This window comes from Phaseolus vulgaris, chromosome 6 (assembly GCF_000499845.2).
Source record: "Phaseolus vulgaris cultivar G19833 chromosome 6, P. vulgaris v2.0, whole genome shotgun sequence".
NCBI lineage: Eukaryota > Viridiplantae > Streptophyta > Magnoliopsida > Fabales > Fabaceae > Phaseolus > Phaseolus vulgaris.
The window spans coordinates 11,524,098-11,540,725 of NC_023754.2; the positions used below are offsets into that span (position 1 = coordinate 11,524,098).

Consider the following 16,628-nt stretch of genomic DNA (forward strand, 5'->3'; position numbering starts at 1 on the left):
TATATGTTACCATAATCGATTATGTTAAATTTTGAACTACAAGAATAGTCGATTATGATTGTGGATAATCGATTATGACTGTGGATAATTGATTATGTGGCTTTTTTAAGGGAAGTGATAATCAATTATGTTCATGGTTTTCCAGATTTTTTATTTTTTGATTTTTTTTTTTGAATATTTTTTTAGGCACACTTTGATCTAAATATCTATTTTTTTAAAATATATTCAATTTGTTATTTATAATAATGAAAATCATTATTAAAATTAATTTTATATATATTTATATATATAACATAATTTAAAGAATCATAAATAATATTAAAATTATGTAAATAAATTAACTTAAGTAAAAAATAAATTTAAATTAATAAAATGTTAAATAATAAAATTATACTTAAATTTAAAATTATAATTCATTAATTCTTTCAATTTTACATTTTTTTATTTATAAATGAAACTTAAAATTATTTTAATTAACTAAAATATGTAAAAAAAAATTAATCATTATTTATTCTTCTTTTATATACAAGGATAAATTTGTAATCTTACAAATTTTACTATTCAAAATAATTTATAATATTCTTACAATCATCACATCACTCACCAATTTCAATAAACTTTCCTCACACATCCATTCTAACATACCCCAATCCAAACAATCTCAATTTTCTTCACACTTTCTTTACAATTTCACTCCCCAAATCCTCAACTTTCGAGTCCCCCACACCCTCTAATTCAAACAAAGCCTTATGGTAACCCAAACACCATTTCTCACAAATTTATCTTTCCTTTTCTTCACAAATCAGCATATGCAAAGATGAAGTTAAGGCTATGTTTGCTTCTCTAAGTTTACTATTTGCGTTAATTAAAAGGTGTGTACTTTGATGTTTGTTTATACTAATTGTTGATGAAATGTGAAATAAGAAAAGAAGTAAAGATTGGGATTTTGGCCTACAATAGCATAAAGAAGAAGACAGATGAATAATAATAAATATATTACTACTTTACCCGTTATTTCAATTGTACTTACAATGAAAAAAAAATGAAATTAATTAAAAAATAAGAATTAAGAGAGAGAGCATATAAATGATTATGCTTATATGCATAATCAATCATGTCTTATGACATAATTAATTATGCTAGAGACATAATTAGTTATCCACCACTTTGTTTCTTTTCAACCAATTTATGAGAGATCTCAGTTAACTTGAAAAGAAATAAATGCTTTTTTTTTCTTTGCATTTTTCTTATTCGTTACTTGTTAAAGTTATAAGTTTGACTATTTTTTTTAATGAAATAATTCTTATTTTTTTTTAATTTAAATGTTTAATTATTGAATATATTTTTAATAGTTGTAGAAAATAAAATACTTTTAAACATTAAATTCTCAACCAATCTAATTACATGAAAGAAGTGAGAAAAATAATTAATATAATATTATGTTATTGTATAATTTAAAAATTATATAAAATTAAAAAAATATGAAATAAAATTTTATCCAACCTTATAAATACTTATATAATTTATCCAACTATTTATAAATTTAGTCACTATATATTATTGGGGTAAAATAATATGAATAATTTAACCAAAAAGAAATATATTTCATATGTGATATTTTTATAATTTTTAATTAATTATTTATATTTATTAAAATTTAAATGTTATTTTTTTTTTCAATATATAATTCATAAAAAAATCTTTTGTATTTAAAAAAACTGATGTAGAATTTAAAGAAGAAGAATGCTTTTATACAAAGCCCTTTATGTGAAATAAATGAGGCTAATAAGTCAAAATACATTTCCAGAATACATTTCCATATTTGGATTTTCGATCCAAATATATTTATGAATTTCAGAAATCTTTTTCTAGAATGGATTTCCAGATTTAGTGTTTCGGATTTTCTTATCCAAAATGTACTTCTTACATTGCAGATTTACTTTTCTGGAATGAGATTTTGATTTTCGAAGTATATTTGTGAATTCTGGATTTTCAAATCCAGAATAGTTAGAAATTTTGGAAAATTTGAAAGGTGATAGGGTGCAGGTTCAAATTGGTATGGTGCAGGAAGAATTTGCCTTAACATGTTTTGAAAGGAAAAATCTCACTTTCCAATGCACTCTGATCATCAATCCTCCTCTCACATTAGATTGGTGTTTCATCAAGGTGAAATGATGAACCAAACACACCATAAACCATTAAGAAAGGAAGTTGTGTATAATTATAACTGCATTTGGATCCTTCCTACCTAACACAAACAAACAGCTGCATGAAAATGAGATTTACATCCAAAATTTGAAGAAAAGGGGTAGGAGGGGGGATTTTTGTTCTTACAGAAGCAACTAGGCAAGCACAACAGCAAATCATGTTAGTCATGTTAGTGTGTCTTTCTAGATGTTACTGTGCAAAATGAACCTGTCTTTCTAGACTGTACAAAACCAGTACCTCAGAGAAACCCTGCAAATATCATATCTGTCAACAACACTTAATCCACCGAGGAACTGGTTTCAGCAGTTTCATCCTCACTAAAGCTAGATGGCATCTCTGCAGCAGACCTACATGAACATGTATGGTTTTAGGAAGAGTTCTACATTCAATAAGTCAATAACAAGTAGGATTAAACTTTTCAAGGATTAAGTTATTATAAACTTTAAGATTAATGTGTTAAACTCATATCCAGTTCAGTGAAAAGGGAAGGAATGGGGCTAAGTGTATGGCTAATTTTACCATTAATTAACAAATTAAAATTTCAATAGTTCTTCAATAACCATTTCTTTCCACTTCTTAAATTCTTCTTTAGTGATTTTCAAATCTGTGGTGATAAGAATTGATTTTGGGAGAAGTGAAAATTTTTAACTTTTATGCAGGGTAGAATTGATCTTGGGGTGTAGGACTCAAATTACATCTTATTTACACTTTTAGAAGCTGTTTGTTCCTAAAAGATAATTTAAAAAATAAACGATTACTTCTCAGAAAAATGTTGAACCAAACATGAGCAAAAGTTATTCTTCTCACCACCGACCAAAAACTCTAATATTTAAATTGTGAATATAAATACTTCTAAGTAATCTACTTACAAAATTTCAGGAACATAAGCTCACAGAATTTCAGGAGGACCAGGAGAAGCAAGTAATCAGGAAAAAAGAGAAAATAAAAAAGATATAAACGGCCACCTTTGATTTTTTCTTGGTTCCAGGTCAGAAATAGGTGTTTGTTTAACATCATATTGTTCAAATGGGTCAACTTTAGCTCGCTTTGCAACCTATGATGTTAATGTAGAAAAGGATAAGGACACATAGTAAAGAAAAATATCCTATGCACAATGAAAGAATAAGGGGAGTGAGTTGACTAGAAAATCATGTTACAAAAAACCACAGATGCAGGAAGTTTATGCAATGCAACTAAAACTCACCATCTTTTCATTTGAAAGCACCCTAATTCCATCTGGATCATGATAATGTCTTTTTAACTTTCTATCGCCATTAAACTTCTCTTCCTGCAACAAAAGCAACCAAACAAGAATGTTAAGTCATTTGAAAGCAAAACAAATTGATGACTGCATGCAAAACACACAAAGAAATGCAAGTGTACTCACGGACCTTGGCCATCCTTTTGGTAAGCCCTTTTTCTTCAGCATTCAAGTAAATTTGAGACTTATGTATTGAATTTGAAGGCTTAGATTTTACATATTCATTCTTTTGTACATTCTTCAGATTGATGTTATCGTAGAGATGTAACAGTGAATCTATCTGCTTAACTGCAAGGGTATTCTCTTCATAGTGGTCACTAGGGTTGGAAGCAGAGTCTGACCTCATCCCCTCAAAACCATGCTTAGTACCCATTCTATGTTTTTTAGCACCATTATAAGCAGATGCTTCCCCAGTAGAGTCTACATAGAAATCCAGGGAAGAGTTCTTGTGAGAAAAATGATTGGTAAAACTGTGAAAAGTTGGTCTTTGATTTATATGCTTGTGGGGTTTCTTATCCTGGAAATCAGGACCATGCAAAGAACCAAAGTCACCTCCTTCCATATGTGAATCTTGGAACCTTAATTTGGTAAAATACGAATCATATCTCTGCCAACACACAAGGAAAAGAAAGTGAGAGACCAGGCATTAACAATTAAGCACTGACTTTAAAGAAAACACCACTCACCCTAGGCTTGTAAGATTTAACATTAAAAGTCAAGTAAATGCTCAATTTATGAAGCATGTATCTTATAATTTAAACAGATCATGCTCTACTAGAATAATCAAAACAGAAGATGAATGCATTCAAAAGTTCAGCTTACAGAGCTACTGGATAGCTTTTTCGCAGCAGAGACTTCTGGTGAATTTGGAAGAGCAGAATTTGCAGCATAGTATCCTTCTGTCAAGGATTCACCAGATTAGAAGGGTAAGATTCTCAATCTATTCTTCAAATGACCATATGCAAGCAGAAACTAGATTTAGAGTTATGAGAGTCAGCAGAATGAAGACAACAAACCTTGACACATAAGCTGAGATAAATCTATTAAAGTAAAACGTTCAAAGATCATGAACTCTCCTCACCAGAACCAGAAAAAAAAGCATATTGCACAAAGATGAGTACACAAAAGTCGTATCATATGCACTTCCCAAAGGAAGGCATTCATTGCTGGTAACAAGTTTTCAACTTTAAGAAGAACTAGAGCCTCAACTCCTTCCATATGAGCATGATTTACCAAAACAAAACAATTTCTAAGGCATATCTTTCTAAAGAAAATCCAAATGCATCAATTAATAAAGCAGTTTGAGCTCTTAGCTTTTATTCTTTGTCCTCAGCCCTTGCAACCCATTTGAAAATATAATTTTATAAACCATTTATATTCTAAACTTCAAAGAAGTAGGTGCTAACATTCATTCAAGACCTCAAATTTGAAAAGACATTGGCTAATGAATTGTGACATAAAGCTTCTGATATACAAGATCTAATGTCAACTAGCAATCTTCAGACACATGTTGAAAATTATTGTAGACCACAGCCAATCTGATCAGATTAATTGCAATTGAACCTTTCAATATTCATTTAAGAAGGCATCACTTGAAAGTTCTCCAAAACATCTAAAACATCCAAATCATAATGCACCACAAATAACCACGGGCTTGTATATTTTATTTTCTATTCAAAGAAAGAACGTACTTAAAGCTACCAGTTCCTAAGAAGGAAAACAATGTGATGTGTGCCAAATATATTTTCCACTGTCTTTTGTGAGCAACAATATTCCATTAACCCAAAGCAGCAATTATATGGTTTCAACAAAAAACAATTTTAGCCTTGCAAACCTAGTGAGAGTTGAAAAAATGTGATAACTGAATACATATAGTACAACACAACCTACCATTAGCTAGATCTGTAAGTTGGCCTTCAAATGCCCCAGGAGGAATTGTGTCAAATTCAACACTAAGTAAAGGTCCATCTTCCTGAAAATGATTTCCTAACTGCTTTTTGACAGCAGTAATAGCAACATGTTCTATCTCTCCCTTCACTTTTAAATATCCTGAAGGTTTATATCCCATATTATTTGCACCCTTGGGATTTAGGGGCGGAAGAGACCTGTTAGGCATCAAATGACTAGAAGGCTCCATATCATATGGATCCTGTCCTTGAGGAAGCAATGGGTCTTGCAAAGATGAGCAACTCTCAGATGATGTGTTGTCTGTTGCACTATCATTTTCTGTATAATGATGATTCCTGTGATAGGTCATATCTGCAGCTGAAAATTCATGGTTATAGAGGCCATGACTCTCAACCTCTTTGGGATCCAGATACCTATAATCACCATGTTTAGTGCTTCCACACGAATCCTGCACTAGACCGCTGCCACGATCCTGGATAACACCACTTGAACGATCTTGTCGTCCATTAGCACCTACTTCATCATTCAACAACTTTTTATCTTTCAATCTTCTGTGGCAAAACCATCCAGATATTTGCTTTTCTGTCAACTCCAACTCTTCAGCAAGTTCTGATTTCATTTCCTCCGTGGGATATTTGTGATCTGAAAAAAGAAAGTGAAAAGGGAAATTCTAAAGAATCATCACTCAGCAAGATGCATCAACACCCATATGACAAAAGATGTTAACCTACCATTATAAAAAATTTCCAATGCCGTGAGCTGGGCAGGTGTTTTGAGTCTTCTTTTCTTATTTTTCTCCATTGACAATTTATTCTCTTCTGATTGCATCTCAGTTGCTTCTGAGTACCAACAGAAAAGCAGAAGCACATGAGTTAAGATGGAAAAAATAACAACACTTTGCAATAAAAAACACCAACAACAAAAAAGAAGAATCTTATATGTCATACCATCCACTTCAATTGATAAAAATGTTATGAAATCAAACATACAGCTACATGCTTAACAGCAATGAGTATATGAAGAAGGACGTATGTAAGACCAATTGAAATCAAGTTTAAGATTGGAAATTTTCCCAAGAGTGAAAAAACTGCTTTCCTTGAATCTGAGAGGAAAGATTCTTGTTTTCATCAAATGATTCCAAAAAGAAGAAGAGGTTTGAATTTCAAGAGGTTGTTACACAAGATCACTAGGAGCATGTAGTTAATGAATTTCATTCCTAACTGCCAAGAAAAAAGGTTTTCTGTGCATAAAAAATATAGAAACAGATCATAATCAGCCCTTTCTTCCTATCCTCACAATTTTGTCAACAAAATGCTTTTTAAAAATTAAGAGCTCAGGTCCTGTGTAAGTTAATATACATGCTTCATACTTGAATATTATTATACAATAAAACTTAAGATTTAAAGAAAATTATAAAAAAAAGCTTTAAAAAACAGAAAATAAAGTTGCAAAATTACCAGAATTTTGCAAAGGAACAAAGCATGCAATACAAAAAGTAGATCCAACCGTAGGCATCATTTCATGACATTAACAAAGCAAACTAAAACCGTTCCTTATTACACAAATCAAATATTTAATTCCAAATTATGACAGAAATTCAACCAAATCCCAATTTCCCTACACTTTGATAAACTATCCCAGAGCCCAATGACCCCAAATTCAAGACCTTGATGTCATAATAACCATCAAAACAACAACCACCCAGGACCTAGATTCCAACCAAGCCATTCAATACCTGAATTAGAAACAATTTTGAAAAAAAAAATCACATAAAAAAACTCAAATCTCTGATAACACAATACCTTCCATGGTTGTGAGGAATTGTGGTGAATCTCCCTCTTCTCTGCAAGTTTTGGAGTCAAAGGTACAAACTTTTCACTGGGTTCTCAGAAAAATGAGACCCATTTCAGAGAAATCAAAAGAAAATACAAAATTAAAAAGTGGGTCTGTGTGATTGATTCAATTTGACCCTTAATTCATCTTAGGTAAAAGAACAGAAAAAAAGAGAGATAGTAACTTCTGGGGAAAGTTGAAAGCCAATAGAGACAGCAGAACCATTTCTCTCTCTTTCTCTCTCTGCTTATTTCATTTGTTTCTTCCTCCAATCAGCTTTTACATTTTCTTTTTTCTTTTTTACTTTCTGATTGAACAGAGAAAATCAAGTTATGTTTTTCCATTTTCTAATTAAATTGAATTTAACTGTGCTTTGTTTTTTCCCAGAAAGAATGAACGCTGAAAGAAAATTATGCAGTTTTGGACAATGCGTTCTCTTATTTTATTTTTTCATCTATAAAAAGATTATTCCGTGCACTTTTTCTTTTGGAGTCGTTCTTGAATCTTGATCCAAAAGTCAAAGATTTTTCCTTTGTGTTTTCGATTAGAAAATTACTGATAATAAGTATTTAGTTTATTGTTGCAATTACCCTCCACGGCTTCTAACGTGTATGCATTTAACTTATGTAAGATTTATTTAATTTGATGTAAGATTTATTTAATTTGATGTAAGATTTAAGATGACTAAAATGTTGACAAACTTATAACACTTTTTAAGATATAATGTATAATCACTAAAACATATCAAATCGATGTTGATGGGCACAAAAGTGAAACTTATTTTTGTATTCTTAAATACTTTTCATAAAAACACTGGCGAAAACACAAGTATAAGTAATATTTGGTAAGGCAAAAAATTCCTCACAAAGGGGTTGGACCCCTCAAGGACTAGGATGCAAAAAAAGTTAGTTGTTTAATGTTTTCCCTTTTGTTCTTATTATAGGATTAGAGGATATTATTCTTTATTCTTTTTGCATGCTCTTTTGTTCATACGAATATGAACCAAATAATTTTTTTTTTAGTTAGTTGACAATCATTTCCTTTAATTACTACTGTTATAAAGATTATATGTTATTTCTCATTTTTTTGTGTGTTTGATTGTTTTTTTAAGATAATTTCAAGAAATGATTTAAAAATGGTATGACTGATTTGATTTTTGTTTGACTAGTTTATCCTTTCATATTTTGAGGTGCTAAAGCAAAGGTTTCGTCTAAGTCGTTCTAGTGAGTGTTTCGTATGATACCCTTGCTCAAGTGAATTCTAAGACGCTTAAGCCGATGTGTTATTTGAGTCACTCTAGTGAGTATTTTAATTGATACCTCTCTCAAGAATTTTGAGGTGCTTGAGTAGAGGGTTCATTTGATTCACTCCAATGAGTGCTTCGTGTGATAGTCTTGCTTAAGTGATTCTAAGGAGCTTGAGCGGAGGTTTCGTTTGAGTAACTCTAGCGAATGCTTGATAAATGCCATAAATTAGTGATGTTTCATAAAAAAAAAGATAGACACTTATGAACTTTAATTGATAATAGAGTTACAATCCAACCTTTAATTTAGGAATTTGAGTTTTTTACACATTTTTGGATTATGAGATGAATAAGAACGATTTTTTCCAAGTTTGTGCTAATTTCATAAATCCAAGGGAAGATGGAGATAAATGACTAAATGAGAATGAACAAGTTAAAGACAAGATGAAAAGACAAAGTTGGAGCATTAAAAACTCGCCCAAGCAAGATCACTCCAGAGGAAAACTTGTTTTTTGGAGCAAACTCACCCAAGACTCGCCCAAGGCTTGCTTAAGCGAGTTCACTCCAGTGAAGTTGAGCTTTTTCTCGTGAAACTCACTTAAGCAAGTAATATCTCGCTTAAGCGACATGTCACTTAAACTACATCAGATTAGGTTAAATAGAAGGCGTAAGGAATCTATATATGAGAGGGAGGATAATCAGAGATAGAAAACCCTGAAGGAAGCACTCGTCAAGGGGAAACCCTGAATCTTCTTTTCTTGCTTTCCATGATTGTAATGGTCAATATGAGTTACTAAGTCTTCCCTCAGAAAATAGAAGTAATATGTTCAAACTCTTATATATTGAGGTGATATTTATTTATAATATTCTATTCTTGATTGAGATTGATATTATCATTTTATTCTTAAAATTTGAATCTTTATTCGTGATTTTGATCCTTAAATTTGACTGAAAAGTACTTTTAAGCATGTGATGTAAATGATAATGCTTAACATATTTGAATGTTAGGAATATATTTGAAATGTTAATTGCTTTATAACATTTGTTTGTATAAGAAAGTTTTTATAAGTATGTAAGGAATTGATATTTAGGAGACAATCTTAATAAATTTGTATGCAAGGAATCAATATGAATGATTTTTATATGTGCATCAATGCCAATCAAGATGACATGTTATATGTTTTTATTCATTGAATATACAAACAAATGAAAATGATTAACCCCAATTCCAATTTTCTCAATTTTATCATCTAAATCATTTACTTTGTTTTTATTTAAATTTCTTACATAAATTCATGTAAGAAATTATGGGGTGTAAGACATTTAAAATCTCAAGTATAATATTCACTAAATATAAAAGATATGACAAAGTTTGTTTAAAAGGTTGTTGGTATCATGAATTTAGATGATTTAAATAAAATTGTTCCTTGTGGGATCGATATCCGTCCTTAGGCACAAATTATTACTTCTGACTCGGTACACTTGCCAAATTAAAGAGTCATCAAGTTTTTGGCATCGTTGTCGGGGAACAGTTCTAATTTGATATTGTGAATATTTTAATTGTCTAGTGTTTTTATTTTTCATTTATTTCAAATTTGTTTTAATTTCGTATTTTATAAATTTTTATTGCTAGTTACTCTTTGTACTATTCCTCGAGTAAATTGTCTTATATGATATTAAGAGGCCAAATTTTTAAAGATCAATTGCAATTTGAATCGAAAATTTAAAATGCGGCTTGGAAGAACAAGGTTAAAAAGGAAAAGAAAAACAAGAAAAAATTAGAGAAAAATCTTCAACCACTTCTAACCTTCACATTAAAATTTGCTAGGAAGAAAACAACATGGTTGAAGAACAACCACCAGAACCCAAAAGAACACTTGGAGATTATGCTATGCAGCAGGGACCAAGGCATTTCTAGTATTGCAATACCTGCTACCACTAAGGCCTTAGAAATGAAACCTGCATTCCTCAATCTAATTAGTACCCATCAATTTACAGCAATGGACCATGAGGATCCATATACACATTTATCTACATTTTATAAGTTGGTGGAAATAATGGCTTTCAATTAGGTGATATTGAATTTGTTTATTTGAGTTTGTTTCCTTTTTCATTGGTGGGAAAATTTAAGGAATGACTCAAATCCCATCCAAATCAAAACCTCACAAGTTGGAAATATGTAGAGGAGAAATTTTTACAAAGACTTTTTCCACTACCATGCTACATGAAAACAAAGTTTGATATTTCTATGTTCAGACAAGGATCAAATGAAGCAATCTTAATAATTTTGTATGCGAGGAATCAATATGAAGGATTTTTATATGTGTATCAATGTCAATCAAGATGGAATGTTATATGTTTTTATTTGTTGAAAATACAGATGGGTGAGAAAGATTAACCTCAATTCATATTTTCTCAATTGAATCATCTAAATCATTTACTTGTTTTATTTAAATTTCTTGCATAATATCCTGATACCAACAATTTTAAACAAACTTTGACACATTTTTTTTTTTATATTTAGTGAATATTATACTTGAGATTTTAGAACTATTCCTTGTGGGTTCGATATTCGTCCTTAGGAACAAATTATTACTTCAGACTCAATATACTCTTCGAATTAAAGTGTCATCAGTGCTTCATCTAATACCCTCGCTTAAGCAAATTTTGTTTTGTTTTAGTGACTCTAGTGAGTACTTCGTCTGATATCTCTTGCTTAGTGGTATTGTGTTTGCTCAAGCGAAGATATCGTCTGACATCCCCGTTCATGTTTTTTTTTTTTCAAGTTTTTTTTGGTTATTTAGGTCTTGCACATATATGATTGTTACATAATTAGGAGATAACTATTCTATAATTAGTGAAAATTCTGTTTTCTATTTATTAGGACAAATTTGATATCTTTTGGTGATTTGATTTGATTTGTATAACTTTAATTACCTATTATTTCTTTCCTTAATTAGGTTGTAAATAGTCTATAAATTTATACTGTAATCACATTTGTAAACACATTCAGAAATATATTCAATCTTCTTCTTTCAACTTGGTATCAAAGCTATTAATCTTGGGAGACTCTGCTTCTGCATTTCTTTTGTGCAACCTTCATTGCTACAATCTTGTTTTCTAGGCAGCCTTCAATGCTGCAACTTTGTTTTAACTTTTACATTTTTTCGAGGCAGCCTTCATTGTTCCAACCCTTTTTTTTGTTGTCTGTCACATTGCACCATTGATTGCTGACCACTGCCCACCTCCGTTGACCATAGTTGAACGTTGACATCGTGTTGACCGTCACCACTAGAAAAAAAATCCAATTAATTTTGTGAACCGGACCAGATTTTGCCAATATGCAAAACTCAATCGGTTCTGAGCTCTCGTGGACTCCCTGATTAAGACATCTAGCTATTGTTCCTTAACAATGAGTGGTAAGAGTTCTAGTTTCTTATCCTTTAATGCTTCTAGTACTGAAAATATCTGGATTATAGACTTTGGTGCTACTAACCATATGACACTTCATTTGTCTTATTTTTCATCCTACACTGCTTTATCTGGTAACCAACATATTACTATTGCTAATTATTCCAATATCCCCCTTACTGGTTGTGGTAACATCCACCTTCAATCTTCATTTCCTTTAAAAAATGTGATTCATGTTCCCAAACTATCTAATAACCTCTTGTTTATTCAAAAGGTTACCCAAGATTTAAATTGTGCAGTGATATTTTTTCATTCCCATTGTGTTTTTCAAGATCTCGCCACGGGGAGGAGGATTGGAATTGCTAAAGAGCAGGGCGGGTTATATTACTTACAACAGGAAGAAAATAAAAAGTGTGCTAGACTGCAAGCACACACTTATAATCTTCAGCAAGACCCTGAATCTTGGTCATTGTCTCAAATATAGCTTCAACACAGACGTCTTGGTCATCCTTCATTTAGTACCCTAAAGTCCTTATTTCCTGTTTTATTTACAAAAGTGTCTGTTGAGTCTTTTCATTGTGATGTTTGTGAGTTTGTTAAACATCATCTACCAACTTTTTTTCCCAATAGTAATATAAGTTCTAAACCTTTTGATCTTATTCATTTAGATGTATAAGGACCTTTACTTATTCCTAATATCTCAGGTGCAAAATGGTTTGTTTCATTTATTGATGATTGCACTCGGGTTACCTGGATATTCCTCATGATAGATAAGTCCAACGTTTTTCACTTGTTTGTCAATTTTTATTGCATGGTTCAAACACAATTTGGAAGACCAATTAAGAGATTGCATTATGATAATGGAAGAGAATATGTGAACCAAAATCTTTCCAAGTTCCTTGAGGAAAATGAAGTTTTTCATGAATTAACTTGTGTGAATACATCTCAATAAAATGGAGTTGCAAAAAGTAAAAGTCGTCATCTCCTTGAGGTTACTAGAGCTCTACTTTTCCAAACGTCTATTCCTAGATATTATTGGAGGGAAAACAATCTTGACTGCCACTTATTTTATTAATAGATTACCCTCTCGGGTTCTAGAGGGTGTTAATTATGTTCAACTTATGACCACATTCTATCCTTCTATTCCTTTTTTGACTAGTCTTCAGAGTTGTGTCTTTGGTTGTCTTGCTTTTGTCCATGTTCATAGTCTTTATTGGGGTAATTAAGATCCTCACGCCATCAAATGTTTCTTCATTGGTTATGCCCCCAACAAAAAGGGGTACAAATGTTATCACCCTCAAGATCGTAAAGTTTATGTTACCAAGGATGTCACCTTTCATGAAACAAAGTCCTTCTTTCCTAATTCCCAGCTTCAGGGGGGAGTATTCAAGAAACTGAGGTCCTTGAGTTGTCACATTTTCCTTTGTTATAGGATTTCACTCTTAGGGAGGATGACAAAGACCCTGCACCAACATTATTACCAAAGAAGAATAATGAGGACAAATATTTTGGGAAACAATATCAACTAAAGGCAACAAGAACCCCGTCCTGGTCGAACAAAAACTTCAATTTTTCGAACCGGAGGTAAAAACTCATACATGTGAGACTCTTGAGGATGTTGGGTTTAATAGTGTCAAAGTTCAAGAGGGGGGAGGGGGGGGGGTGAATTGAGCTTTTAAAAATTTCACACAGATTTAGTCTTTTTACAAAATAGAGGAAAAGAATCAATTTATTTAGGAAAGAATAGATTTATTTTTCAGTATACTTTATCAAGACAATGTTTCAGTTATCTGATTTTAAGGTATTAAGTGATTTCAACAGAGAGCAAAGAAACTCCTTGATATGCACAGATAAAAAATAGATAGTTGAGGAGCTGCTTGTTGAAGATACTTCATTTTCTTCCCAAGATATATAGGCTCTTCTCCCCTTACTTTTTTCAACCTTCTTGCTGGCTGGTTTTTCTTTTATTTGATTGTTTGGACAATCACTCTTTATGTGACCTTGTTTTACCACAACCAAAATAAGTATAGTTAGAAGAATTAGATTCATTCGGTTTAGGATACCTCTTTTTTTGTTGAGTCTTATCTCTGCCTTTCTTCTTTAGGAATCTGCTGAACCTTTTTGTAAGTAGACTTAGTGTTTCATCATGTTTAGCATTCTCTGTCTCCTCACTGCTATCATTCTGCACACTTGTTTTCAATGCAAGTCCTTTGGTTTTCCTCCTCATTGTCTCTTGCTCTTTAAGCCTTTTGAGCTCTAGCTCATGCTCCATTAATTTTCCAAACAGTGCAGCAGTGGACAACTTTGACATATCTTTGCTTTCTGATAAAGCAGTCACTTTGGGTTGCCAGCTCCTATCAAGACACTTCAACACCTTTATATTGATCTCTTCTTTGTCAAACACCTTTCCCAGTCCAGTAAGATGATTTACAATGTGGGTAAACCTCTTCTGTACATCAACAATGTTTTCTTCAGGTTGCATCCTGAAAAGTTTGTATTCTTGAATGAGTGAGTGTTTTCTTGATCTCTTTAGATTATTCGTGCCTTCATGAGTAACTTCCAAAACCTCCCACATCTCCTTAGCCGAATTGCACTGAGATATTTTGAAGAATTCATCCATTGTCAATGCAGAAGTTGTGATGTTCTTAGCTACTAGATCATATTGAGCCTTTTTCTTTTCACTCTCATTCCATTTAGATCTTGGTTTTGCCACTGTTTCATCTTTGACAACCTACATTGGCAGAAAAGGTCCATGGACCACGGCCTCCCAATTACAATAGTCAATAGATTCCATGAAAATTTTCATTCTTATTTTCCAGAATGCATAATTCATCCCACTAAACATAGGGGGTCTATTAATAGATGAACCCTCATAAAAAAACACTTTAAACTCAGACATATTGCACACAAACTTAAGTAAAATACAAGTCCTAACTCTTGATACCAATTGTTGGGTTCAAAGTCTCAAAGTTCAAGGGGGGGGGGGGTTGAATCAATATATTAAGGAAAGAACAAATTTATTTTTCAGCATACTTTATCAACACAGTGTTTCAGTTATCTGATTTTAAGATGTTAAGTGATTTCAACAGGGAGCAAAGAAACTCCTTGATATGCACAAATGAAAAACAGATAGTTGAATCCAGAGATTTATGACAGTCAAACCACACAACACCTTTGAATGATTTGTGCTAATTGATATACTTGGTTTTTGCAAAACAATGTGTTTCAATTCTATTCAGATTAGTTACACAGATTTCAACAAGTTATTCAGATTTACCTATTTCCTATTTCATTGAGAAAAGAAAAAGATCTTGTACCAAATATCCTATAACCCAATTTGTGTCTACAGAAAGATTTTCTATGCAACACCGGAGTTTTCTTTTGGCTATTTGTTCTATTAGAATCCCTAAATCAATACAAGAAGCCTTCAAAGATGACAATTGTGTTCGATCCACGAATGAAGAAACGGGTGCATTAGAAAGGAATGAGACTTGGAAGATTGTAAAGAGACGAAAGTATAAGAAGGCAATGAGTTGTAGGTGGATATACACAGTTAAGTATCAGTCTGATGGCACAGTGGATCGGTATAAGACAAGGTTGGTTGCAAAAGGATACACCCAAACCTATGGGATCGATTATGAGGAAACTTTAGTTCTAGTGGCAAAAATGAATACAGTCAGGATTATTTTCTCCTTGACAGCGCACTTTGGTTGGGAGATGCATCAATTTGATGTTAAAAATGCCTTCTTGCATGAAATCTTAGAGGAAGAAGTATACATGGAGATTCCACCTGGTTATGGTGCCACTAATGAAGGGAATAAGGTGTGTAGACTTAAGAAGGCCCTGTATGGTCTTAAAGAATCCCTTCGTGCTTGGTTTGGAAGGTTTACTTAAGTTATGGTATTTTTGGGTACCGACAAAGCCAAGGTGACCCTATTCTGTTTATAAAGCATTCTTAAGATGGTAAACTTACTCTACTTTTGGTCTATGTAGATGATATGATTATTGCAGGTGATGATGAGATGAGATTGGAAAACAAAATTTGAGGGAGACACTAACTACTCAGTTTGAGATGAAGGATCTTGGGAACCTGAAGTACTTCCTTGGGATAAAGGTTGTTTACTCTATACAGGATATTTTTATTTCTCAAAGAAAACACATCTTTGATCTCCTCAAAGAGACTAGTAAGTTGAGTTGTAAAACCATTAGAGTGCCAATAGAGCAAAATCATAGGATTGATAATTATGAGGAAAGCCCAAAGGTGGATGAGACACAATATCAAAGACTTATGGGAAAACTCATCTATCTATCACACACTAGGCCAGACATAGCCTATGCAGTTAGTGTGGTTAGCCAATTTTATGCAATCCTAGCTCATGGGTCTTTTGTTTTGTATTTTGGGGTGCGAAATTTGGTGGGATTGGGTGGGTAAAATGAGTGAAAGAAACTATGAATTATTGGTGTATGGAGAATGATAATGGAGAATGATAATGAAGCTTAAAAGATGTTAAGCCAAATCGTAAGAGGTTCCTTGCTAAAACACTTCGAAATAAGGCTAGCAAAGAGTGAGCTAAGAGACTATCAGAGATTGAAATTTTGGTAGCAATTCAATAGTCTATTCAAAGCTAATTTACAAGGGGGCTAGAACTTGTACTTATAGTGCTATGGGCATCCAATGTGCAAGCTTTAACCCTAAAAACTCTCTAGTCATAGAAGGACAAATGTCTCTCTCTAATTGGAGCAAATCCTCTCAAATTAGAGGTT

The 16,628-nt window shown here is 32.3% G+C and overlaps 2 protein-coding genes across 3 annotated transcripts; both read right to left on the minus strand.

Annotated features, from left to right (window-relative positions):
• Positions 1 to 2,198: 2,198 nt before the first annotated feature.
• LOC137831112 (homeobox-DDT domain protein RLT1-like) lies at positions 2,199 to 7,639 on the minus strand. Of its 2 annotated transcripts, XM_068638648.1 has the most exons (8): positions 7,180 to 7,639; positions 6,109 to 6,216; positions 5,360 to 6,019; positions 4,292 to 4,368; positions 3,600 to 4,076; positions 3,413 to 3,496; positions 3,174 to 3,262; positions 2,199 to 2,555 (listed from the first exon to the last, which is right to left on the minus strand). In XM_068638648.1, exons 1-8 carry the CDS (start codon positions 7,184 to 7,186, stop codon positions 2,486 to 2,488), a joined length of 1,572 nt encoding a protein of 523 aa, XP_068494749.1. In that variant the 5' UTR covers positions 7,187 to 7,639; the 3' UTR covers positions 2,199 to 2,485. The 2 variants fall into 2 exon arrangements, with proteins under 2 accessions (XP_068494749.1, XP_068494750.1); XM_068638649.1 differs by lacking the exon at positions 3,174 to 3,262 and having other exon boundaries at positions 7,180 to 7,537.
• Positions 7,640 to 13,848: 6,209 nt separating this feature from the next.
• On the minus strand, positions 13,849 to 14,484 carry LOC137833376 (uncharacterized). The gene has a single exon (XM_068641728.1). It carries the CDS (start codon positions 14,482 to 14,484, stop codon positions 13,849 to 13,851), a length of 636 nt encoding a protein of 211 aa, XP_068497829.1.
• Positions 14,485 to 16,628: the final 2,144 nt, after the last annotated feature.

What these genes read in the sequence shown, in the direction of transcription:
- LOC137833376 (XM_068641728.1), bottom strand. Translation starts at nt 14,484, where the DNA reads ATGGATGAATTCTTCAAAATATCTCAGTGCAATTCGGCTAAGGAGATG.
- LOC137831112 (XM_068638648.1), bottom strand. An exon ending in ATTGGAAATTTTTTATAATG is followed by an intron (nt 6,020 to 6,108) that starts GTAGGTTAACAT and finishes TTCTTTTTTCAG; the next exon opens with ATCACAAATATCCCACGGAG. An exon ending in TGCTTTCAAATGAAAAGATG is followed by an intron (nt 3,263 to 3,412) that starts GTGAGTTTTAGT and finishes TTAACATCATAG; the next exon opens with GTTGCAAAGCGAGCTAAAGT.